At 34.9% G+C, this 23,580-nt stretch overlaps 1 protein-coding gene across 1 annotated transcript in view; it reads right to left on the bottom strand.

The window, feature by feature from the left end:
* HBS1L (HBS1 like translational GTPase) overlaps positions 1-23,580 on the bottom strand; it is an 86,053-nt gene that overhangs the window by 3,084 nt on the left and 59,389 nt on the right. Inside the window, exons 7-16 of the mRNA XM_007520032.3 lie at positions 23,037-23,202; positions 19,335-19,452; positions 17,880-18,026; positions 15,111-15,185; positions 14,430-14,547; positions 13,492-13,560; positions 9,770-9,874; positions 8,249-8,339; positions 7,326-7,434; positions 1,478-1,578 (exon numbers count right to left, since the gene is read on the bottom strand). Coding sequence (XP_007520094.1) covers positions 1,478-1,578; positions 7,326-7,434; positions 8,249-8,339; positions 9,770-9,874; positions 13,492-13,560; positions 14,430-14,547; positions 15,111-15,185; positions 17,880-18,026; positions 19,335-19,452; positions 23,037-23,202 — 1,099 coding nt within the window. The remainder of the gene's footprint in view (positions 1-1,477; positions 1,579-7,325; positions 7,435-8,248; positions 8,340-9,769; positions 9,875-13,491; positions 13,561-14,429; positions 14,548-15,110; positions 15,186-17,879; positions 18,027-19,334; positions 19,453-23,036; positions 23,203-23,580) is intronic.

The following is a 23,580-nucleotide window of genomic DNA, read 5'->3' as shown; positions in this document are numbered from 1 at the left end:
AATGCATACAAAATAACTTTGCTACAGAGAGGATAAATGGAAAAACTAACATTAGTAGATATTAAGATCCAGAATCACTGAGCTAGGACTCTCAAGCAGGAGCAGAGAGGGGAGACTAGTTATGACTAGTCCACTGCGAGTGAGGATTCTCCAAAGTAAGGGCAGGGAGATATCACAGTGGTAGCTCACAGGACTTGCATGTGACAGATTCTATGTACTACCAGAAGCCAGAGCTAAATGGAACTTTGATGAAAAATAATATTACTAATAACTTTCCAAACCAATTTTTTTTGGTCAAACAAACAGACTTTATTTCAAAAAAAAGAAGAAAGAAAAGAAAGGAATTGCTATGAGATGTGAACTGACTAGGTCAAACTCCTGGATCTAAAAATTATAGCTTTTTGACCTTAAACATGTTATAACAACTTCTCAAGTTTCAGATAGCCTGCTTCCATAATTGCTGAAAAAATAAACTATGTGAAAGCATTTATGCCAGAGTCTATAAACTAACTAGTGGTGCTGAGGAAATGCTAGCCATCAGTTAGATCACAGACTGTAACAGCAGACACTCAGAGTAGGAGTTAACCTTAGGTCAAATTTTAAGAGTGAAAATTAACCCTTTTCACCTAACAGAGAAGCAGGCCTAGGTTTACAGTAGCATGAAGATTTTCTATTCCACTTGCAGCCAACCCATTAACCCACTAACCACCTATGGTCTCTTACACAGGTGCAAAGAGGACGAATACCCCAAGACTGAAAAGGGGGGATTTTATGTGGGATTTCCCATAGGGTTAAAGTGAGGAAAACCCCAAAGCTAAAGCAGCCAAGCCAAACTGTTGTTAGTCTTTAGCTGAATTAGATTAAGAAACTTAAGTTCCTTTGAAAAAATCACAATCATGCCTCAGCCTAGGCATTGGTGGCTATCAGAGGTGATCAAAATGATGACGGACCTACGTGAATTTTGAGTAGGAAGGGAAATAGTCTCTGAGTGTGGGAAAAATAGGAGCTTTAGAGAGTGTAGATCTCTTTCTTCCTGGGGTAGTAGTTTTCATTAAAATAATCATTAAAGAGGCGACAAGAAGGCTCAGAAGAACCATCAGCTGGAATCTGGAAGCACTGTCTAGGCATAATGTAAATTTACATCTAAAAAAATTTCTAATGTATTTATATATCATCACTATCCAGGGTTTGAAACAAACATATACAATTATATTTACTTCTATGTTACCATTCATACCCACTCCTAGAATATATGACAGAGATTCTATCTGGTAATCAAACATGCCTAAACTGAAGCATAAAGATTTGTTTTTGTATTTGTCATAATCTAAGTCTTTAAAAAGTTTTATTTTAAATTAAAATAGATTTCACTTACCTCACACACACAAAAAAATCAAATAAATTAATCTGCAAAAAGAAAAAAAAAGAACGAAACCTGCTTACATAGCTGGTACTTATATTTCATTAAAATACTTACTTGGGTTTTTTCTTTGTAACTTCACCTGTGCTTTTGTTTAAGACACTAATCAATCGTTTAATAACAGCAGGCTCACTGACAGTTTGGTAGTGTAACAGCACCTAAAAAAATTACAACAATAAATAAACTATCATAGCATTTTTAGTTTTCCATTCTGGTATTCATATTTATAATTGGCATTTATCTCAGCACTATTGCTTGCAGTCTTTCAGGATCCTCAATAGTCTCCAAGTCCCATAACTCTAATCAGGTTATTCCTTAGCATACTAGAGGAAAAAGGTCACAAAAAAATCCAAATATCTACTCCATACTTACTGTGCAAACTTTAGAAAATTATATATATATATATATATATATATATATATATATATATATGTTTTTTTTCAGCTTTTCCTTCTGTAAAGGTGGAAGGTAACATTTTAGGGTTATTGTAAAGATTTAAAGAATTTATCATTTAGAATAATAGCAATAATAATTATTATTAATAATAGGGATTAGATTAGGATTGAATCCCAATTCTTCTACTTTAACATTTCTGTATCTCAGTTTCTTCAGTTATAATATAGGTAGGTTACTGGGTTTTAATGGGAATTAAACAGGGTCAGACACAGAGCCTGACATAGTATTCAATAAATGTGAATACTTTCCTCACAAAATAAGGGAAGAGGAATTAATTACATTATATTCTATAGTAATCAATGCATTCACCATTGGATAGTGAGAATAAAATACTGTAGATACGTTTATTCAGGTTTTGAAATTTGAAAGACCTGAGTTTTTTGTTTTTGTTTTTATTTATTTATTATTGGATAGAGACAGAGAGAAACTGAGAGGGGAGGGGAGACAGAGAGAGATACCTATAGCATTGCTTTACCACCTGTGAAACTTTGCCCCTGCAGGTGAGGACTGGGGGCTCGAACCTATGTACACTGTAATGTGTGCACCCAACCAGGTGTGCCACTGCCTGGCCCAAAAGACTTGAGTGTAAATTCTGACTGTTACCTTCTAGTTCATGATTTGGGGTCATGTTTTTTAATAACCCTTTTCCCCCAGTATCCCCACATTCCTTATCACTAGTGACAAATCCTAGAAAATGTTACTTTAAAGTGATGCTGAGCAAATGATATTCAGTTAACCGGTGACCTTTGACACTTTCATACCTTATATGTATGAACAGGAAATGCAAAAAGGCTAAGCAACAATGTGGCCATAGTAAAAGATGGCAGAGCTGATCTTTAAGCTTAAGTCTACTAGAGTCAGAGGCAGAATTATCTTCATTCAAATAATAAGCATACAGTGTGCAACATGTCTGTAGTTTGGGTACAGTGCAAAGATCAAATACCTTGGAAGCAGCAAAGATATCAAACTTGAATCACTTTGTAAATACCATTTTATGCTGCTTCCTTGAAGAAATATCTATGCCTCTACTTTGGAATTTCCTGGCTAAAACAGTTTTCACAGTCAGAAAATAGAAACAGAATCCTGATTACGGAACTTTCTAATAACTGAGTTATTTAGTCTGCACTTCTTTAATCCTACCTGTCTATTTTTTCTCATTTTTCTAGAAGTAGTCCAAGACAGTTATCTCTCAGCTGACTTAGAATGTAGGTAGAGTCTTCCTTTACCAGAGACTCCTGGTCTCTATGCCATGCCTTTTGTTCCCTTATAACATATTTTAATATGATTACTACATGACTACTATACTGATTTTTTTTTTTTAAGACACAATAGGGACTAGGGAGATGACTTCGTAATAAAGCACCTGTCTCCATGCATGGATTCTCAGTTCAAAACCTGGCACCAAGTGGGAGCAGCAAGAACTCCACTGATAGTGAAGTGCTGGGGTGGTGCTATGTGCTTGCTCCGCCTGCCGGTCTTGAATTCATATTATGCATAAGCAAAGTCACCCACAATCTAAAGCAATCTGCAGCATACAGTAACAGGAATTAATATTGGATTTTAGAATGAAAAGTGCTGAGTATGAGTTCAGTTTTAATTGCTTTATTTTTTAGACAGTCAACTTCTTAGAGACTCTCATCTGTAAATAGACAATACTAATACAGGTACACAATCTCTTTACCTTCAATTCTAATATCCCAAAATGCTGAAAACCCAACTTTCCCTACATCTGTTCTAAACTTACTTAAAGTAACAAAGTGAAATCTGAAAGCAATTTATAGTACCTTATTTATTTCACTTAGCATTAATCATAAATATAGTAAAGTACAGAAATATCAAAATGTTCAATTAGAGGTTCTTACCACATTCTCTCTTAGGGGTTTTCCATAACATGTATATATCATATTGCCTAACATCTGAACATTTCTGTATCCTGAAACATACTAGTTTGAAGAGTTTCAGATAAGGCTGGGACTTTATTTCCAAGTAGACTATCAGAATTAAATTATCTGGTGATATATAAATATTATGAGGCAAAATCATTATTTTCCTAATCTAAGCCTATGCAACATACAGTTAAAAATTACCAATGTATAAATTGTCCAATTAAATAATGTTATGATCATACAATATGGAAAAGATAGTGGTACTGGTAAAACTATATATTCATGTGCAAATAAAAAAAGGAAAACCTATCTCCTTCAATAAAGAAATTAACTCAAAGTATATCAAAAGCTTAAATGTAAGAAGCAAAATAACAAAATTTTCAACAAAAATAGAAAAGAAAATCTAGCATCTTGCCAATCATTTCTTGGATATAACAATAATAAAAAGAATTGGTAACGAAATAAGGTAGATAAAGTAGACTTCACCAAAATATAAAATTTTGTACATCAAAGGATATTATAGCAAAGAAATAAAGCGGAAAATATTTGCAAATCATATAGAGAAATGCAAACAAAAACCACAGTGGTATACCTCAAAATGTGGATAAATCAATGGCATATACATTCAATCGACTCTTACTCAGCTTTAAAAATAAATGAACTGCTGACACATGCCACAACACAGATGATGTCTTGAAAATAATACTTAGTGAAATAAATGAGGAACAAAAGGACAAATAGTATATGCTTAGGGTAGAGGGAATAAAACAGTTATTACTTAATGGGTACAGAATTTTAGGTTAGGATGAAATTTTCCTTTTTCTTTTCTTTCTTCTTCCTCTTCTTTTTTTTTTTTTTTTTTTTTTTTTTACCAGAGCACTGCTCCACTCTGGCTTAAAGTACAGTAGTACCAGGATTAAACCTGAGACCTTGGAGTCTAAGCATGAAAATCTTTTGCTTAACTTCTATGCTATCTCCTTGACCCTAATCCATTCGTTTTTTTATAGTCTACAATTACATTAACAAAAACAAATATATTATGTAGCATTAAGAAATTAATCCCAAATAGTTCAATTTTGGTTTAGGAAGATTATCTTTAGTTTTAAAAAAAATGACAGAACATAATAACCACTTGTTTTCTCAAACAAATGTTATCCAGGTACTCGCAAGTCAGTATACACCGGCAGAACCTACTTGAGCGGCGCTGAGAAACTTTCAATTCATACTTATTTTTAAGAAACTACGGTAGACAGGAAGACAGTAGTACTATTCAAAGCAACTACTGACCTCTTAACCTCTCTACATCTCCAATGGCAAAAATGAATACTGTTTGAGTAAAAACACATAATAACCAACTTCTCCCCATAGGACACACTGCTTTCTAAGAATGCCTGCCATTTGTTCATGACTATCCGTTACAGCCCCTTGCCTAGTAATAAACACATGAATTTTTATACTTTAAAAATTATATATTTTCAACTATTACAATTTTTGGAAAGAAACCTTTAATTATTTTGAGAAAATAATATAAATTAATATTATAAAACTTAAATAGTAGCTGACAGATATAACTGTATTAATCATAGAACTTACATAGTTACAAAGAATTACAAGTCAGGGCACTTAAGTGTAAAGTTAATTTAAATGAACTAAAAAGATTCACTGACAACAGCACTAACTTAAACAAATTTAAAAGTCTGGTCGGTATCCTGTTAGCATCTGGAACCTGGTGGTTGAAAAAAGAGTTAACCTACAAAGCCAAACAAATTGTTGACCAATCATGGACCTAAAGGCTGGAATAGTGCAGATGAAGAGGTGTGTGTGTGTGTGTGTGGGGGGGGGGTCCTCCATTTTGTAGATAGCTAGTAGGCATATTTTAGTTACATTCCAAAAGGGGTGTGGTTATACTAGCTTTTCTTTTTCTTTTTTCCCATGAGCTTGTTTGGCTTTGTATGTTAACTCTCTTTTCAACCACCAGGTCCCAGATGCTAGCATAATGCCGACCAGACTTCCCTGGACTGACAACCCCACCAATGTGTCCTGGAGCTCCGCTTCCCCAGATCCCTTCCCCACTAGGGAAAGAGAGAGACAGGCTGGGAGTATGGATCGACCTGTCAACGCCCATGTTCAGCAGGGAAGCAATTACAGAAGCCAGACCTTCCACCTTCTGCATCCCACAATGACCATACTCCCAGAGGGTTAAAGAATAGGAAAGCTAACAGGGGAGGGAATGGGATACAGAGTTCTGGTGGTGGGAACTGTGTGGAGTTGTGCCCCTCTTATCCTACGGTTTAGTCAATGTTTCCTTTTTATAAATAAACACTTAAAAAAAATTAAAAGTCAGTTTTTTTTTTTACTACCTTTTAATTCAAAGGTACATCAAATACTGAAAATTATGTTTAAAATTTTGAAATATTTAAAATTTTCAAAGTCACTTAATTCCACTAGCAAACATTTTGTTACTAAAAATAAAATCAGAGAGAGTCGGGTGGTAGCACAGCGAATTAAACGCACGTGGCGCAAAGCGTAAGGGCCAGTGTAAGCATCAGGGTTTGAGCCCTGGGCTCCCCACCTACATGGGAGTCGCTTCACAAGCGGTGAAGCAGGTCTGCAGGTGTCTTTCTCTCCTCCTCTCTGTCTTCCCCTCCTCTCTCCATTTTTCTCTGTCCTATCCAACAACAGCAACAATAATAACTACAACAATAAAAACAAGAGCAACAAAAGGGAGTAAATAAATAAATATAGAATCAGAAACTATTCATTTGTTAAGAGGCAAAAGCAATGTATCAAACTATAATCATTATGATCCTCAATATCTCAAAAAATGACATATAAAACAGGAATTCATTCTATTCATAAACAGTATCTTTTATAAGTAATATTATAATGTAATATCCTCCTTTTTCCATTGATGTTTATATGTTCACATAGTGCTTGATGATGTTGACCTGTAAAACAACTTCACAGTATTCAGGATCTGAGCACATTGTTTCAACACAATTAAAATTTACTATCTTCCAAGGATCTCCAGAGCATACCCATAAATATCAATGAGCAGATCACTCATATACACAAAATTAAGAGTGAAAATAAGGGGGGAAGGTATTTATAGGTTAAGCAATTAAAATTAAGAACATTCTTATTACTTTTTTGTCTTTTGCATAATTTTCTATCAGGATGTATTACTTTTTTAATCAAAAACTACAAATATACATAGTAAAATAAAAACAGAAAAACCCAGCCTAAGAAGATTTGTCATGCAACCTTTAGAATATATCAAAAGTATACACTATCTTCCCTAGATGAATTTAATTGTCATCAGCTTGTATCCTACTGATAATGAAACTTTTTCACAATGTTTCTTGAAAAATATTCCTAAGGATTCCTAATATTCAAGGATCAAAATAAGAGCCAACAGAAAACTAATTTTCAAATTCTAATTTCACTTTTTTCTGAATTAGCTTATTAAGACATTATATAGCAATCTCCCTTGTAAATAAAGTTCCTTTTCAGAATAAATTTACTCTGATTTTACAAAAACAAGGAAACATTTTGAAACTTACAGGAAATCCTTTAGTGATGGGAATTTCTATGTTAAAGATGAGAATGCGGGCTCTGAAACGCGTGCAAGCTTTAATGGGTTCTTTGGGGCCACAGAAAATGCACCCAACACTGGAACAGGAAACCAAAAAGGAGAGAAGGTGGTTGGGGGACAAATAAATTTGCATCTAGGAATATATCTAAAATCATTTACAAAGTAAAACATTCAAGTAAACAGGATAGAACACGATGGCAAAGGACCTCGTGGGGGTTGTATTGTCATGTGGAAAACTAAGAAATGTTATGCATGTTCAAACTATTGTAAAACAAAATAAAAGAAGAATTGAAACACATGAATTTGCAAAAAAATTAATTTAATTTAAAAGTGAAAAAAACATTCAATAGGGGGCATTTTCATTAATACTCCCTTTTGAATTAAGTATGACTTTCTATCTTTTTTAGTTGTACATCAATTTGATATTACAGCTTTCCACACAAAAAAGGATGTCAAATATGTGTGTTTATATACATTAACTTCCCTTTTTATATTTTATTGTTTGACTTAACACTGGCTTACAATACTATAAATCTGGGAGATACAGTTTCACATCTATATAAGTATATAAGATTCAAGACACCCACAGCTGAAGTCTACTCCTACAAAGGAATCTCTCTATCTACCTCCTCACACCCCCCAATCCTTCTTTCTTCATGCCACTTAGTGTTACTGTAGCTGTTTTATTTTTTGGAAGTTCACTTCCTTTAGTTATTTATAGTCAATACTTTAAGTAGGTTTTGCTTTTCATCTTTATACTTCCATAAATGCTCTTTTGGACAAATGGAGCTCAGTGCTCATTGTCTTATTTACATTAGTGAACTGCAAACTCTATGTGTTCTGAGATGCCATTGCCAAAACAAAGTTGCTTACACTCATTTGCTCACTCACTTGATTTTGATGATATCCATCCCAACCAATGTAAGGCTAACATGATCGCCTGCTGCAGCCCAATCAACAGGCTCATCGTGCAGAGTGATTCCTGAAAATGAGTAAGAACCAAAGAATACAATGACACACCTCACTATCAAGCCGTAACAACTAAGAGTTTGACTGATTTGTGCCTCATCAGTACTACTCATCATTTTCAGTATGAATGCATTGAGAGTGAGAAGTGTAACTGCGAACGTTGAGGAAAACACACTTCCTCTAAACTTAACTCTCTGGAGCACCACCCTGAACATAAAGTGACTTGCATTTGTCCACAAATGGCTAGCTTCTGGCTATTTAATCAAAAATTTCAAAACTTAGTCAGAAAACTGGTATATTCTTTGCATAGCCCCCATTCAAATACTTCTCTTGTAACAGATACTGGCATAATAATAACACATCTCAAGTTACTTTAAGTAAATCCTTATTTTCTTAATAATGAGAGAAGGCTAGACTAGAGCACTGCTCTATCATCTGCAGTGTTGATTACTGAGCTAGGAACCTCACAAGGAAAAAGATCAAGTAGAAATAGTTTTGGTTGTCATTGTATTACTTAACTTTAAACTTAGATCGAACTGTTATCTAACAAGTATTTGTCCTACTTCTTATAGTAATTAATGAATTCACTACTAAGAGTGAATAAGCCAACTCAAACAAAAATGAAAAAAAATTATAAGTTCATCAGGTATACTATAAAGTAAGAGTAACAGAATGTATCGAATTTTTAAGAAATTTTGAACAACTGCAACTAGTCAAATCTTAGCTGAAATGTTTAAAATAATATTACTCTATAGTATAAAATAGATCTGCAGTTTTATGTTGAAGTTTAACTAAGGTAAATATGTAATTATAAGCTTTTAAACAGAATTTAGAAAGGATAATATTTAAGGTCAAACAATTAGAAGACAAAAATAATTAGTTATTTTAAAATAGCTAACTTCTTAACACCAGGCTTTCTGTATTTGCATACCATTTTAAAACTTGCTTGCTATAAAATATATATTTTTTAGTATAAACATAATCAAAACTATTAACTTATGGACATTCTGAAATAGACACTTCAAAATAGCAGTGCATAGCAAGCTGTGTTGTCACTGACTACTTAGTGGAAGGCTGAGGTTACATTTAATTTTTAGTTACTAGTGATTACTATTTTGAATATATCTGTCAAGTGTCTACACACCTGGATAAATCCTAGCAAGGCTTCTCAAATCATTGTTAAGATAGGCCACCACAGTTAGTGTGATATATATATATATATACACACACACACACATACCGGCTCACATACACAGTTACAACAGAAAAAAAAAAATCGTTTCATGTTTTCACATGTTTATCTTCAACAGTTAGTATCATTTTGACAGTCAGTAACTGTTTCAGTAAGAGGTTATTCACTCTGGAGTTAATAACTAAACCTCTTTTTAAAAGTCTGCCGTCTCAATATATGGGTTGATGAGCAAAAGAATCTTGTAGGAGTACCTTTTGCAGTACAAGTTTCATTAGGAGGCATTGCTAGTAGTCGATCACCAGTTTGGATATAGCCAGCTTCAATTTTACCAGTGACACAAAATCCAGATCCTTGATCTGCAAAACATGCCAAAATCTTATGATTCATATAGCAAGATGATTTGATAAATACAGTTAGATACTGAGTTCCCTTAAGTTATATTGAACTAGTAGTACATGAACATTACTCTTTCAGAATTTTTATTCGTATTCAATATAGCATTTCATACTACTTTTGATTTTCCTACAAATAAAAAGATTGATGTTACAGAAAGTGAGAATCCATTTTTTTTTCCAAATATTTACTGAACTTTCACTAAAGTGGCAGGTATTATGCTGAATTCTGAGGATAAAGGGATAAAACAATAAACCCTATTCATACAGAGTATACACTAGTGAGGAAAAAGACAGAAATAACTGCATTATCTATCCTAAGACAAATGCTGTCTATAATATACAATGGAAACAGAAGAAGGTGCACTAAAGAATCTATGAGAGAAACAATTAGACTTCTGCTAGGTAGCAATTTACCAAATAGCACATATGGAGGAGGGGAAGGAGGAAAATACTGCTGAATCAGGAAACAGTGCATAGGCACAGAAGAGCTGGAGGATATGCTAAGGCTTGTGTGTCATTTATCTCAATGTGGGATGTGCTAAGACTCATGTGCCATTTATGCGGGTGGAACATAAGGAATAATGACGGGAAGGCAAGAAGTGAGGCATTAAGAAGCAGATAAGGGACATATACTAACGGACTCTCATAAGTCATGACTAGGGGTTAAATAACAACCTTGGCTAGGCAATGAGAAGACCAAACAGAGAAAACTGAACAGAGAAATGTGATGATGGTATTTCTATGTCAGAGCAGAGGGAAGGCTGTCTGAAATGCATACACTAACTATATGATACGAATATATTCAGAAATTTGCAAATAATCCATACCAGATTAGAGTAGTAAGTGGGGGATAATAGCCAAAACAGAGCAATATGGCATGATGATACATTTACTGTGAAACACAAAAATTAAGGACCAAGATCCATTTTAGTTTGGATAAATCTGAAGTGTTTATATAAGACATACATGTAGAGGAGAGAATTCCAGGGGGTGCCAATCACATCAAATTCCCTGACAGTACCCTTAGAGTACACATGCTTGGATTTGGCTAGCTATAGTTAATATATTTACTTGGAGAGAGAAAATAAATTTAGGTTAAAAATACAGATTGGATAAACAACAAGATCTCCTCCCACTAAAAAAAAAAAAAAAAAGATTTAAGGATTGTGGGCTGACTACAGAACTTGGATAGTGTACATCTTTTTTTTTTTCTTCTCACCTCCCCCATGTGCTTCTTTGCCATGTGAGTGACTCAAATTCAAGCCCAGCCCCCACTGCACTGAAGGAAGCTTCAGTGTTGTAGTCTCTCTCTCTCTCTTTACAAATATATAGGTACTTAAGGATTCTGACTAAAATTAAAATAATCAGAGAGTAAGAATAGGATTGAAGCAACAGAACCCTAGCTAAGAGACTCAGAAAGAGAAACCCACAGAGATGACAGAAATCAAAGAAATAGGATAGCAGGAGAAATTAGGTCACAGAAACCAAGGGAGAAAAGTTTCAAGGTGGATGTGGCCACCAGTCTGAGAAGCAGCACCAAATTCAAGTAAGATGGGAGTGAAAAAGAAAAAAAAAAAAAACAGAAAAAAATGTGCACTGACTGGCAACCAAAAGAAATCACTTGATAACCTCAATGGAACATATTGAGGAGAGAGGTTTAAGTGGGAATTAGAAAGCAGCCTATCGTGAGAACAGGAGGTGAGAAAGCTAAGTTAGCAAACACTGCTAATCACAGGAAAATTACGCAGCTTCTGTATTTTAAATAGGTAATAGGTATTTTAGAAAGCACTACTATATTTCCTCTACTACTAGAATGTTGGAAGCCAAAAAAAGTAACGATAAATTTTAATTTCATCAAGCATTTTAAAAGAAACAAGATGCATTCATTATTCATTTATTAAAGATGTATTATATGGCTGGTACTATAGCTATGTCGTACAGCTATATAGCTATAGAAGAGACGGGGGGGTGGTCGATGGTAGCGCAGTGGGTTAAGTGCACATGGCGCGAAGTGCAAGGACTGGATTAAGGATCCTAGTTCGAGCCCCTGGCTCCCCACCTACAGGGGGATCACTTCACAGGCAGTGAAGGGTAAAGCAGGTCTGCAGGTGTTTATCTTTCTCTCCCTCTCTATTTCCTCTCCTCTCTGTCATATCCAACAACAACAACAAAGACAACAATAACAACAAGGGTAAAAAGGACAACAAAATGGGGAAAATAGCCTCCAGGAACAGTGGATTTATAGTGCAGGTACCCAGCAATAACTATGAAGGCAGAAAGAAGAAGAAGGAGGAGGAGGAGAAGGAGAAGGAGAAAGAAAAGGAGGAGGAGGAGGAGGAGGAACTTGACATCTTAACTGTACTAATTATTCAATATCTTCTATTCCATTTCCACTTTGCAGTTTTTCTCCATAGGGTCTTGTACACTCTGATACATTCACAATGATGAATAAAAAGATGTATTCTTAGGTATCTAATATAGCATCTTCTCCAATAAGATTTGAACCCCACTTCTAAGTTAGTCTTTCCTTGGCTACTACTCCTTAGACCAAGGAGTATCATATAGGATTTTCCTTACATCTAGTGGTTACTCTTTTCTCATATTCATGCTTCTTTGTATTAAGCTTTCTATTTTAGGGCTAGAGAGATAGCTAGTAGCATGTGAGAAGTGACACATATGCAGACCAGGTTCAAGTACCACAAGCACTACCTAGAAGGTGCCAAGGAAGCTCTCTCTGGTGCTGTGGTATAGCTCCCTCTCTCTGTCTCTATCAGAATGAATGAAAAGGCAGCTCAGGAGTGGTGAAACAGTGTATATGTCCAGCTCTACCTCTCCTAAATAAATAAACTTCTCTTTCTACCTAGTTGTGGTATGTATCTCTGGTCTAGAACTACACTGCTACTGATGGGCCCCAAATGGACAAATATATATATATGGCGTGTATACATTCAAAACAGGAGTGAGGAAGATAGCATAATGGCTGTGCAAATAGACCCTCAGGCCTGAGGCTCTGAGGTAAAATCTGAGAAGACCAAAACCTGGATAGACATAATGGCACTAATTCATATGGATACAACCTAATGGATGATCCAAACTGGTTGAAGGATATGGACACTAGAGAGATTTGATGAGTGAGGCAGGGGGAAGAGGATAGAAATCCCATAAATATAGAAACATAAAGACAATAGTTTGTTTTTTTAATATCAGGAAGGAGTATAAGGTAGAAAATAGTAAATTGAGAATTTTCTAGGCATAGGAGTTTAGTGACTAGAACTGTGCATTTTAAGATTAATTTGACAATTATTCTGATATTGGCATAAATACAGCAGAATCTGAAGACAGTATTACATTTTTTTCAATTTTATTCAGTTTTATAAGAGAGAGAGAGATACAGATGAGAGCCCCTCAGTTCTGACATGTGCAGTACAAAGGATGAGACTGGGGTTTCGGGTGGCAAGTTCTAGGCTCTACCATGAAGCTACTTTTATGGCCAATATTATCATTTTATCAAAGAGGGTAGACAGATTTAAAATGCAGAGGCTGAATTTAAGAAAAAGTACTGTAGAAGCAGCACTTACCTTTGAATACATCAGAAACGCATAATCTAAAAGGTTTATCAATAGATCTTTGAGGAGGTTTGAAGGAATCTGGGGGGAAAAAAAAGAGACAAAATAATGTTTGATTCTAGCTCTATGTTTGTTTGTTTGCTGTAGGGATTTCACCACTCCAGGACAGCTTTTTCAGTTAGAAAGTGACAGACCATAGTACTGAAGTTTCTCCCAGTGAGGTAGGTCTGGGAGGGTGGGGATTAAGACCTCAGGTCAAATGCATGACAAAGCAGGGACCTTCCCAGGTAAGCTATTTTACCTGCCCTACAAAGTTATTTTGAGGGGTCAGGCAGTGGAGCACACCTTACCATGTACAAGGACCTGGGTTTATGGCCTTGGGTCCCACCTGGAGGGTAAAGTTTAAAAAGCAGTAGAACAGTCCTGTAGGTATCTCTTTTGCTCCCACTTGCACCTTCTCTCTCTTCCTCCCCCCTTTCTGTCTATATCAGGGGGAAAAAACGGGGGGGGGGGGGGGGGAGGCTGCCAGGGATGGGGAGGTCCTAGTGCAGATACTAAGCCCCTCTCCGACAACTGATATTATGGCTGGCAAAATAATGATAACGATGTTATTTTGATTCATGGTCTATGAATCTCATTATAGTCTCATGTCTCCTAGAAAATATTTTTAGAAATACTAATGGAAAACTGTCATTTATAAAACACTTTGTAGTTTATAAAATGTTCCCCTTTATTATCTTATTTAAGATTAATCTATGAAGTAGATAGGTCAAACATTATCAAGAAGAACTAATTCTTAAATGTCGTATGCAACTTCAAAACTGGTAACCTAGCTCCTCTAAAAACTAATATTATATTTCTTCACATATAGCATTATTTCTCATAAAAAACTCTGAATAATAATTAATATAGAGTTTGTAACAATAAAATCAGCATAGCAGTATACTTACCAATCTGTTCTAATAAACACAGTCCTTTATACCATTTTGTAAGTTCACTTGATTGAGATCTTTTGATTAGATTTTCACCACTAAGTCCACTGGTAGGAATAAAAGCTACATCACTTTCCTATTAAAAAATAATGGGTATATGAGACTTAATCAACATAGTTAAAAAAGGAGTTATAAGATTCAACATCACCATAAATAACTGCAGTCAACCACAAATGCAACAATAATGCATTTCTAAAGAATTTAATAGAAATCACAAAACAGCAGCTTTGCAGTTAATCTGATGCAGCAATCCTCAACATGTTGTGTGCGTGTGTAAAAATAATATATTTTTTCCAAAGCACTAAAACAGTAATATGTCCTATGATACCTGGCATCATAGGACATTTCACTTTTTTTGTCAGATATTACTCTCAACTAGTTTCCACATTCCTGTGTGACCTCTAAAAACTTATATACCTAATTTAATATGTGAGGAAAGTCTCTTACACAATGTATATGCAATTTTCTAAGGTGAAATAAACTAAAGAACAACAAATAAACATAATAACAAGAGGGATGAAAAACAGAAAGAATCATATTAAGAATTCACCAAAGTAAGAATACCAAAGCATTAGCTTTTACTCTCTTTTCAGTAAGATGAGATTTAAAAGTAGCCAGATGATTTCAAAATGATCTTACCTTAAAACCTGCTTGCTTAAGAAAGTGCCCAAGTTTTCCAGTAATCTCTTGAAACCTTTCTTGTTGCCAATTAACCTGAAAAAGATCCAATTTAATTTTAAAACTATTCTTAGGCTATACTATAAATTTTAAATTTCTGAAATGAAATATAATCAAGACCACAAAATATAATTAAATGTGAGTGTATAAAGTTAAAACTTAGAATATCAGTTGGTGTATTGCACCAAAGTAAAAGGCTCTGGGGTAGGTGGGTGGGGGGAGGTCCAGGTCCTAGAACATGATGGCAGAACTCCTAGTGGGTTTTATTTTTTTTTAATATTTTATTTTTTTATTTTCCTTTTTTTGTTGCCCTTGTTGTTTTTATCATTGTTGTGATTATTATTGTTGTTGCCAGATAGGACAGAGAAAAATGGAGAAAGGAGGGGAAGATAGAAATGGGGAGAGAAAGATAGACACCTACAGATCTGCTTCACCCCTTGTGAAGCGACCCCCCTGCAGATGGGGAGCTGGGGGCTCAAACCCAGATCCTTATGCCGGACCTCGAGTTTTGCGCCATATGCACTTAGCCTGCTGCGCTACAGCCCGACACCCCTAGTGGGGGTTTTATTGTTATGTGGAAAACTACGAAATGTTATGCATGTACAAACTATTGCATTTACTGTCAACTGTAAAACATTAATCCCCTAATAAAAAAATAAACCAACAAAAAACTTAGAATATCACATTTTACTACTAAGTAATTCTTCCTACAACAGAAAATCTAGAAACAGACATCTATAAATACAAAAATTTCTGCACATATAAAAAGTTTGTATATATTTTTGAATCTTTTAATATTGTATTATATATGAACTACATGTACTCTACATATTTTAAGCTGGGGGAAGTAAATAATTTATTACTTGTGCTTTGCCCAATTGTTGGCATAAAATAAAATTAGTGACAACCCACCAAAACTAAAAACTCATAATGTATATACAATATGAACCCTAGGTAACAACAGGCATGCTATCATATTTAGAGTTCAATGTAGAAATGTCTATGACTTTCTGGGAAACTCAAGTTGATCTCAAAAACAAATAAAAACTATTATTAAAAAAAAAAATCAAGGACAGGGGCTGGCTGATGGTGCACCTGGTTGAGGGCACATATTACAATGTGCAAGGACCCAGGTTCAAGCCCCTAGTCCCTTACATGCAGAGGGAAAGCTTCCCAAGTGGTGAAGAAGTGCTGCACGTGTCTCTCTCTCTCTCTCTCCCTCTCTATTTCCCCTTTCCTTCTCAATTTCTCTCTATATATCCAGTAAATAAATAAAATGTTCAAAAAAATTTTTTTTAGATTTTATAGATATACAAACAGAATGTTAAATTATTAAAGGTGGGAAAGGGAAATTTGAACATAGATACCTCCACTTTAAACCTATGAGGATGTCATATATTAAAAAGGACAGTAACAACAAACATTAGGAGAGGATAAAGGGAGAAAGAGACACTTCTGAACTGCTGGTAGAAATTTAAAATGGGGAGTGGGGCGGTAGCGCGGTGGGTTAAGTGCACATGGTGCAAAGTGCAAGGACCAGCATAAGGATCCCGGTTCGAGCCCCAGGCTCTCCACCTGTAGGGGGTGTCGCTTCACAGGCAGTGAAGCAGGTCTGCAGGTGTCCATCTTTCTCTCCCCCTCTCTGTCTTCCCTGTCCTCTCTTCATTTCTCTCTGTCCTATCCAACAATGATGACATCAACAACAACAATAATAACTACAAAAACAAGGGCAACAAAAGTGAAAATAAATAAATATTTAAAAAAAAAAGAAAGAAATTTAAAATGGTCTAACCCTAGTGGAAACCGGTCAGGAGATTTCTCAGCAACTAGAAATGAACCTACCATTTGACCCAGAAATTCTCTCCTAGAGATTTACCCAAAAGAAACAAAAACACCTATCAGAAGAGATCTATGAATACCTATGTTCACAGCAATATAATTTGTAACAGAAAAAAAAAACTGGAAGCAACCCAGATGCCCAATGTCCCACAAGTGGCTAAAAAAATATATATATATATATATATATATATATGGCATAAGTATTGGAATACTACTCAGTTGTTAAAAATAATTAGTCATTTTGTTGCATCATCTTGGATAGAGCTTGGAAGACATCAAGAGAAATAAGCCAAAAAGTTTAGGCAAATACCAAATGATGTCACTTATAGCTGGACATTTAAGAACTATGGAAAGAGAGGGAAAACACAAAGTAATACTTGGACTGAGTGTGGTCTACTGCACCAAAGTGAAGGACTAAGGGGAAATAGGGGAAGGGAAGAAGCAGAGAGAACCTGGGAGGGGCGGGTGATGTATGGTAGTATAAAAGGCCCTAAACAGTAGATGAGAGTATTCTGCAAGGAACTCTCACTGGGGGATAAGAAACTGTATTCATGTGCTAACAACTACATTGTGTACCATTAACTCCCCAATAAAAGAAAAAACAAACAAGCAAAATGGTATCTCTAGGTTTCTATTTAACACATTAAATAAATTATTTATACCTAAAACAAATGATTAATTTAACAATTGACTAATTTAACAATTTAACAATTAATTGATTAATTAATTAATTTTGAAAATGGGAAGGTATCTTCATGCTTACAATATACCACTTTTCATTTACTTAATATAATGATTAAGAATTTAATTTTCAAATATCCAGTTGAAATAGATGGCAAAATAACCTCTCAATTAGTACCTAGCATGCATGCTCATCAAACTTTCATATACCTGATCCATTTTATTGACTGCAACTGCCAGCTGTGTTACTCCAAGAGAACGAACCAAGAGGCCATGTTCGCGTGTCTGTCCGCCAGTTTCAAATCCAGCTTCAAACTCTCCCCTGCTGGCATCTACAACTAAAATAGCTACATCTGCCTAAGGAAAAAAAAAAAAAAAAACCAGAATGAATGTAATAGCATTTATAACTCAAACTAGAAAATAATTAATTGTATTGGATTTTAAAAGTAGACTCTAACCTGATCAGAAACATCATAATAAAGCAAAATAAATAAATAAAACCACAGTGGATTAACATTTTATAATATCAAAGTAAAATTTTCCAAAAATATGGGAAAAGATAGAGTTCTGTAAGAAGCCAACTAGAAATACAGACAAATTTCTAAAGAAACATAAATGGCCAATAGTTTTTGTTGCTGTTGCTTATTTTGTTTTGTTTTTATTCTTGCCACCAGTGTTATTGCTGGGTCTCAGTGCTGGCACAATGAATCCACTGCTCCTGGTGGCTCCCTCTGCCCTTTTTTTCCCTTTAATTAAAGAGGACACAGAGAATTTGAGAGAGGAGATAGAGAGGGAGAGAGACAAAGAGGCACCCACTTGTGAAGCTGCCCCCTGCAGGTGAGGAGAAGGGGCCTGAACCTGAGTCTTTGTGCAGGGTAGTGTGTGTGCTTAACCAGGTATGTTACCACCAAGCCCAAGGTCTTTATGTTACTCTGGACTCTAAGGTTCTATGACTTAAAACATATTTACCATGACTTCTTATTCTAAGGTTTGTCTCTCTCATTAAACTATCAAAATGTGCTTTGTAAATTTAAAAAAATCTTTTATTATCTTTATTTATTTGGTAGAGACAGCCAGAAATTGAGAGGGAAGGGGATGAGAGGGAGAGAGACAGAGAGACACCTGCAACATTGCTTCCCCACTCGTGAAGCTTTTCCCCTGCAGGTGGGGACTGGGGGCTCAAACCCAGGTCCTTGTGCACTGTAACATGTGCACTCTACCAGATGCTCCACTACCCAGCCCCCAAAATGTGCTCTGTAGTTCATCATGTTCCAGAGCCGCCTTGCACGATCAGTATCCACAGAATGAAACTGCATATAGTACACACCCCAAAGACAGTGCATAGGAGGAAAAGCAAAAAGAAACTGTATCCTTTGGTAAAGTCAGTGAGATGTATATTAACGTTAATGAGGATAATAGGCACTTCATCATTATAGAGATTAAATAAGGAGCAAACAAAACACCTAGTACAAAGTACCACAACACAAGAGGAAGCTTCATGGATAGTGGAGTGGTGCTGTATTGACTCGCCCTCTCTCTCTATTGCCCTCTCCCCCTCTGGCTCTCTCTGTCTTACCCTGTCTGAAATTAAAAAATAAGTCAGCCTGGAAGCAAAAGAATCATGCATGTAAGAGGTCCCAGTACAAAAAGCAAATTATCTGGTACCTGAGCTGCTCCAGTAATCATATTTGGAATGAAATCCTTATGGCCTGGGGCATCCATTAGTGTAATAACTTTGGTTGTAGTCTCAAACTTTGTCATTCCAACATCCATTGTTACTCCCCTTAAAGAAAACATGAAATAATCAGAATATACTCAGTATAAAAATATTAAGTTATTTAACACTATAGGTTAAGTGACAGTCAACATTCTTTCATAATAGAAATGTTATTACATAGACTATTATTATTATTATTTTAAATAATGAAGCTATCAGTGGGATCTCTGCTGTCACAAAATTATACCTGTATGGCTTTAAAACAAGGTTGTAAGAAGTTGTGCAGACTTTGAACTAAGAAAGATCAAAGGGAACATCTTCATAGGGAGGAACACTAAATACTGCACATGGGAAAAGAGATAAGATAACCACTACGAAGAGATAATTTCCTCATCTATTTTTATGTTCCACTAATTATAGAAATAAATGTGTAAAACTTCTTCTACTTGTAAACTGGTAACAGAAAACAGAGGGGAGACATGAGGCACAATTGTGTCTACGACCATACCATCCTGAACACGCCCAATCTTGTCTGATCTTGGAAGCTAAGGAGGGTTGGGCCTGGTTACTACTTGGATGGGAGATGCACAGTTGTTCAAGGTCTGAAAAGATGAACAAGGCTGAAATGATAGCCTAATGGCTAGGCAAAAGAGGGTCTGAGGCCCCAGATTCAATCCCCACTCAGCTCTACCATAAACCATAGCTGAGTATTGCTTTAATCTTTCTCTCTGTATCTCTCTCTCATTAAAATAAAAAAAATATTGAAAAGAAAGCAAAGATGAACAGTAGTTTGTTTCACACTCAAATGTGTTATTCTTGGAGACCAATGTGGTATCTCTCTTTAACCACCAAAATGTAGACTCAGGGTATAGAAAAGCCTGGGGAGGGTCTAAAAGGGTAATGAATGCATCATTATAGATCTTAGAAATGTAGACAGAAACATCTGGTGGGCAATAAATCAGGTGATTATTCATCCTGGCTAGCCCAGTAAAATGAGAATTAACACTCCCTTTTATTACCAAGTGTCTCAATAATTGTAATGATAAACTATGTGGTCACCCTAGCAGAAAGGTAATTATGGCTTCTTTCTGTTAAGTTTTTCTAGTCTAAATTGATACCACACATAATTTCGGTTTACCAAAATGATAATTCTCTTTAACAATCCCCAAAAAACAGTCTTCAGAATAGTGATGAACTAAAACTTATTCTGAACTTGTCTCTGACCTGCTTTGACCAAGGTATATGCTTTTGACCTAGATTTTTAAAACACTAAGGATATGAAAACTTTGCTCATTTTACAGACATCTATGCAACATATGAGCAAAGTAGAGGATTTATAAATTAGTAAAATGGAACACCAGTTTGTCATGCAGCAACTGCGCTATATAAATATTACAGTATGAATGAAGAAAGCTTTACAGATATAATGTCTATTACTGTTTGCATTTCTCTCTAGTTCTCAATAACTTAAATGGGATCAAACCCTCTGTACTTTGTGAAAAAAAGCAGGCTTTCCAGGTGACTATTTTGGTGAGTGTCAAAATAAAAATTTATGGTGTATTACTGTCTATTCACTTTTATATATAAGCAAAAAGAAATAAATAACACAATGAGACAGGTGACATACTATATGTTTGGAAAAACTATTCACAGTGATAAATTATTACTTTCATCAGATATCTGGAAGCTCTGATTATCTAAAGAATGAAGAAATATTCTAAATAGTTTATTATGCTGAGTGAAAAAAAAACTACCAGATACTTCCATCCATTAAAATAGAAAATAAAAAAAACACCAAACTACCAGAAAAAATATGATAGCAAATTCACTATTTATCAAAATAACTATAATTATTGATTATCCTAGGAATGAGAAATTATTTATAGTTCACCTACCCATTTAGCTCCTTTATTAATAAGTGAATTAGAATAAATAATTATAAAATTATTTTTCTCAAACTCTACTATTTAATAAATGATACAATACTAAAAACAGTTACATGCTTTGATAATCTGTTGGTAAGCTTATAGGAAGAAACTGTTTTTGTTTCTAATGTGGAGATCCTGCAAAATTTGCAACTGCACAACTAATTTTTCTTACTGGCTTAGAAAATAAGCTTGTCATACTAAACAGAATTTAAAGGGGGGGGGTAGACGGTGCTATACCTGGTACAGTGCAAACATTACAGTGCACAAGGACTCAGATTCAAGGCCCCATCCCCATCTGCAGGGGGCAAGCTTCACGAGTGGTAAAGGAGTCCTGCAGTTGTCTAGAGAATCTAGGTGCCTCTCTTTCTCCTTTCTAGCCTCAATTTCTGTCTCTATCCAAAATTAATAAATATTTTTTAAAAATTTAATTTCTAAAATACAAAAAAAGCAAAACCTCTATGTTTTAAAGTCCTAACTGCTTATAAGAGTTTTATTAGGAATGATCTCATATATTATAATGCAGGCTATCATTACTCCAAGAAAAAAATATACAATAAAAAAGAAAGAAAATTCAAATACATTCCTTAATAATATTCAGAAGGAAAATACCAAGGAACACAGAATAATCTTTTTGTTGATCTATGATTTATCGAGGACTTCAAAGCCTTTAGTTATATTTGACAGTTGGTATAGCTGCCATTTCACTTAGTTATTAAGGAGTTTCCTATCTTTCTCTTGTTTTACTTTCAAGGTACCATTGGCTTACCCACCTCTAACAGTTCTAACATGATCTGTCAACACTCTGAGAAGACCTCATAAAAAGCATTTGGCCAAAGAATATGAGCATCTACATACTTTTATAAGAATTTCCTCCACATTAGCACTGGACACAGCTAAGAGATATACAAATAAGTGACTAGATTAAATCTGCATGGTAGTTTTATTTATTTATTGACCTTATCGTCACATAAAAACCTAGTAAGAGGAACAGGAAGATAGCTCAGTATTAGATCAAATGATTTTCATTTCTGACTCCCTAGAGGCCTCAGGTCCAACTCCTAGCATCTCCACATGCCAGAGCTGAGAAGTACACTAGTGTCTCTTTCATAAAAGATAAAGATAAAACCTTAAAAAATGAAGTATGGAAAGTATAAAAATTAATTAAGTCTGATAATCTGGATTCCAAAATGAAGAGTCTATGGAAGAAAGGAAGGAAGGGAGGGAGGAAGGGAGGAAGGGAGAAAGAGAAAGAAAGAAAGAAAGAAAGAAAGAAAGAAAGAAAGAAAGAAAGAAAGAAAGAAGAAAGAAAGAAAAAAAGAGAGAGAAGGAAAGAATTAAAGGAAGAAGGAAAGAAGGAAATTTTAAAACCTCCCTTTATTTAAAACCTGACATAAAAACCTTATTCATAACTTGAAATGTAAGTCAAGACAATTTGACATGTACTTAGAGAAGTTGACGACTGAAACTTTTGCCACACCTAGCTGATAGTTTTTACTGCTTTTTCCCTAGGAGTTCTTATAAACACGCTTCTGTGTTTGGAAGAGTAAAAAATATAAATGCTGATTACACTTGGAAGTTATAATAAATGTCTCTCATAATTAAAAACTTATCCAAAATTTATCTCTAAAATAATTTCATGCTTTGTATCAAGCTTATTTAATATGTTACATAGATCCAAAAACTACGTATTTTAAACAGAAATTTGTGAAATACATTAACTACCTTTCCCTTTCTTCGCCAGTCTCATCCAAGACCCATGCATATGCAAATGAAGCCTTGCCAGCCTTCTTAGACTCTTGTTCATACTTGTGCATAATTCTTTTGTTTACATTACCCAGAAGATAAAGCATATGTCCCATCAGAGTACTTTTCCCAGCATCAACATGACCTAAGGAAAATTGATCCAGCATTAATATAAGATATATATTCCAGATGTTCACATACAGGCATTGATTGCATGAATGCATAATTTAATATTCCACATCCATGTTTAAAGTGATAAATAACAATTTTTACCCAATGTATTAAAATAAATTTTAAGTGGAAAGACAGCATTACTTTTTAAAAGGAGAAACTGTCCTTGTTTATGGAATTTTAAAGTATCAATAAGACATACCATTTTTAAATTGTTAACACAATGAAAATGTTGAAGTCAAGTCAAGCCACCTGCTTAGTAACAGCATTATTTCACCCAAGCTACCAGGAAAATGCTATTAATCAACACCTCCTTGCTTTGTCTATTGTACCCTACAGAAACTCAACAGAG

The sequence above is a fragment of the Erinaceus europaeus genome, chromosome 4, assembly GCF_950295315.1.
Source record: "Erinaceus europaeus chromosome 4, mEriEur2.1, whole genome shotgun sequence".
In the NCBI taxonomy this organism is placed as follows: Eukaryota; Metazoa; Chordata; class Mammalia; order Eulipotyphla; family Erinaceidae; genus Erinaceus; species Erinaceus europaeus.
Note: the sequence above shows the minus strand (reverse complement) of the source record. Positions and strands in the feature narration are given on the sequence as shown.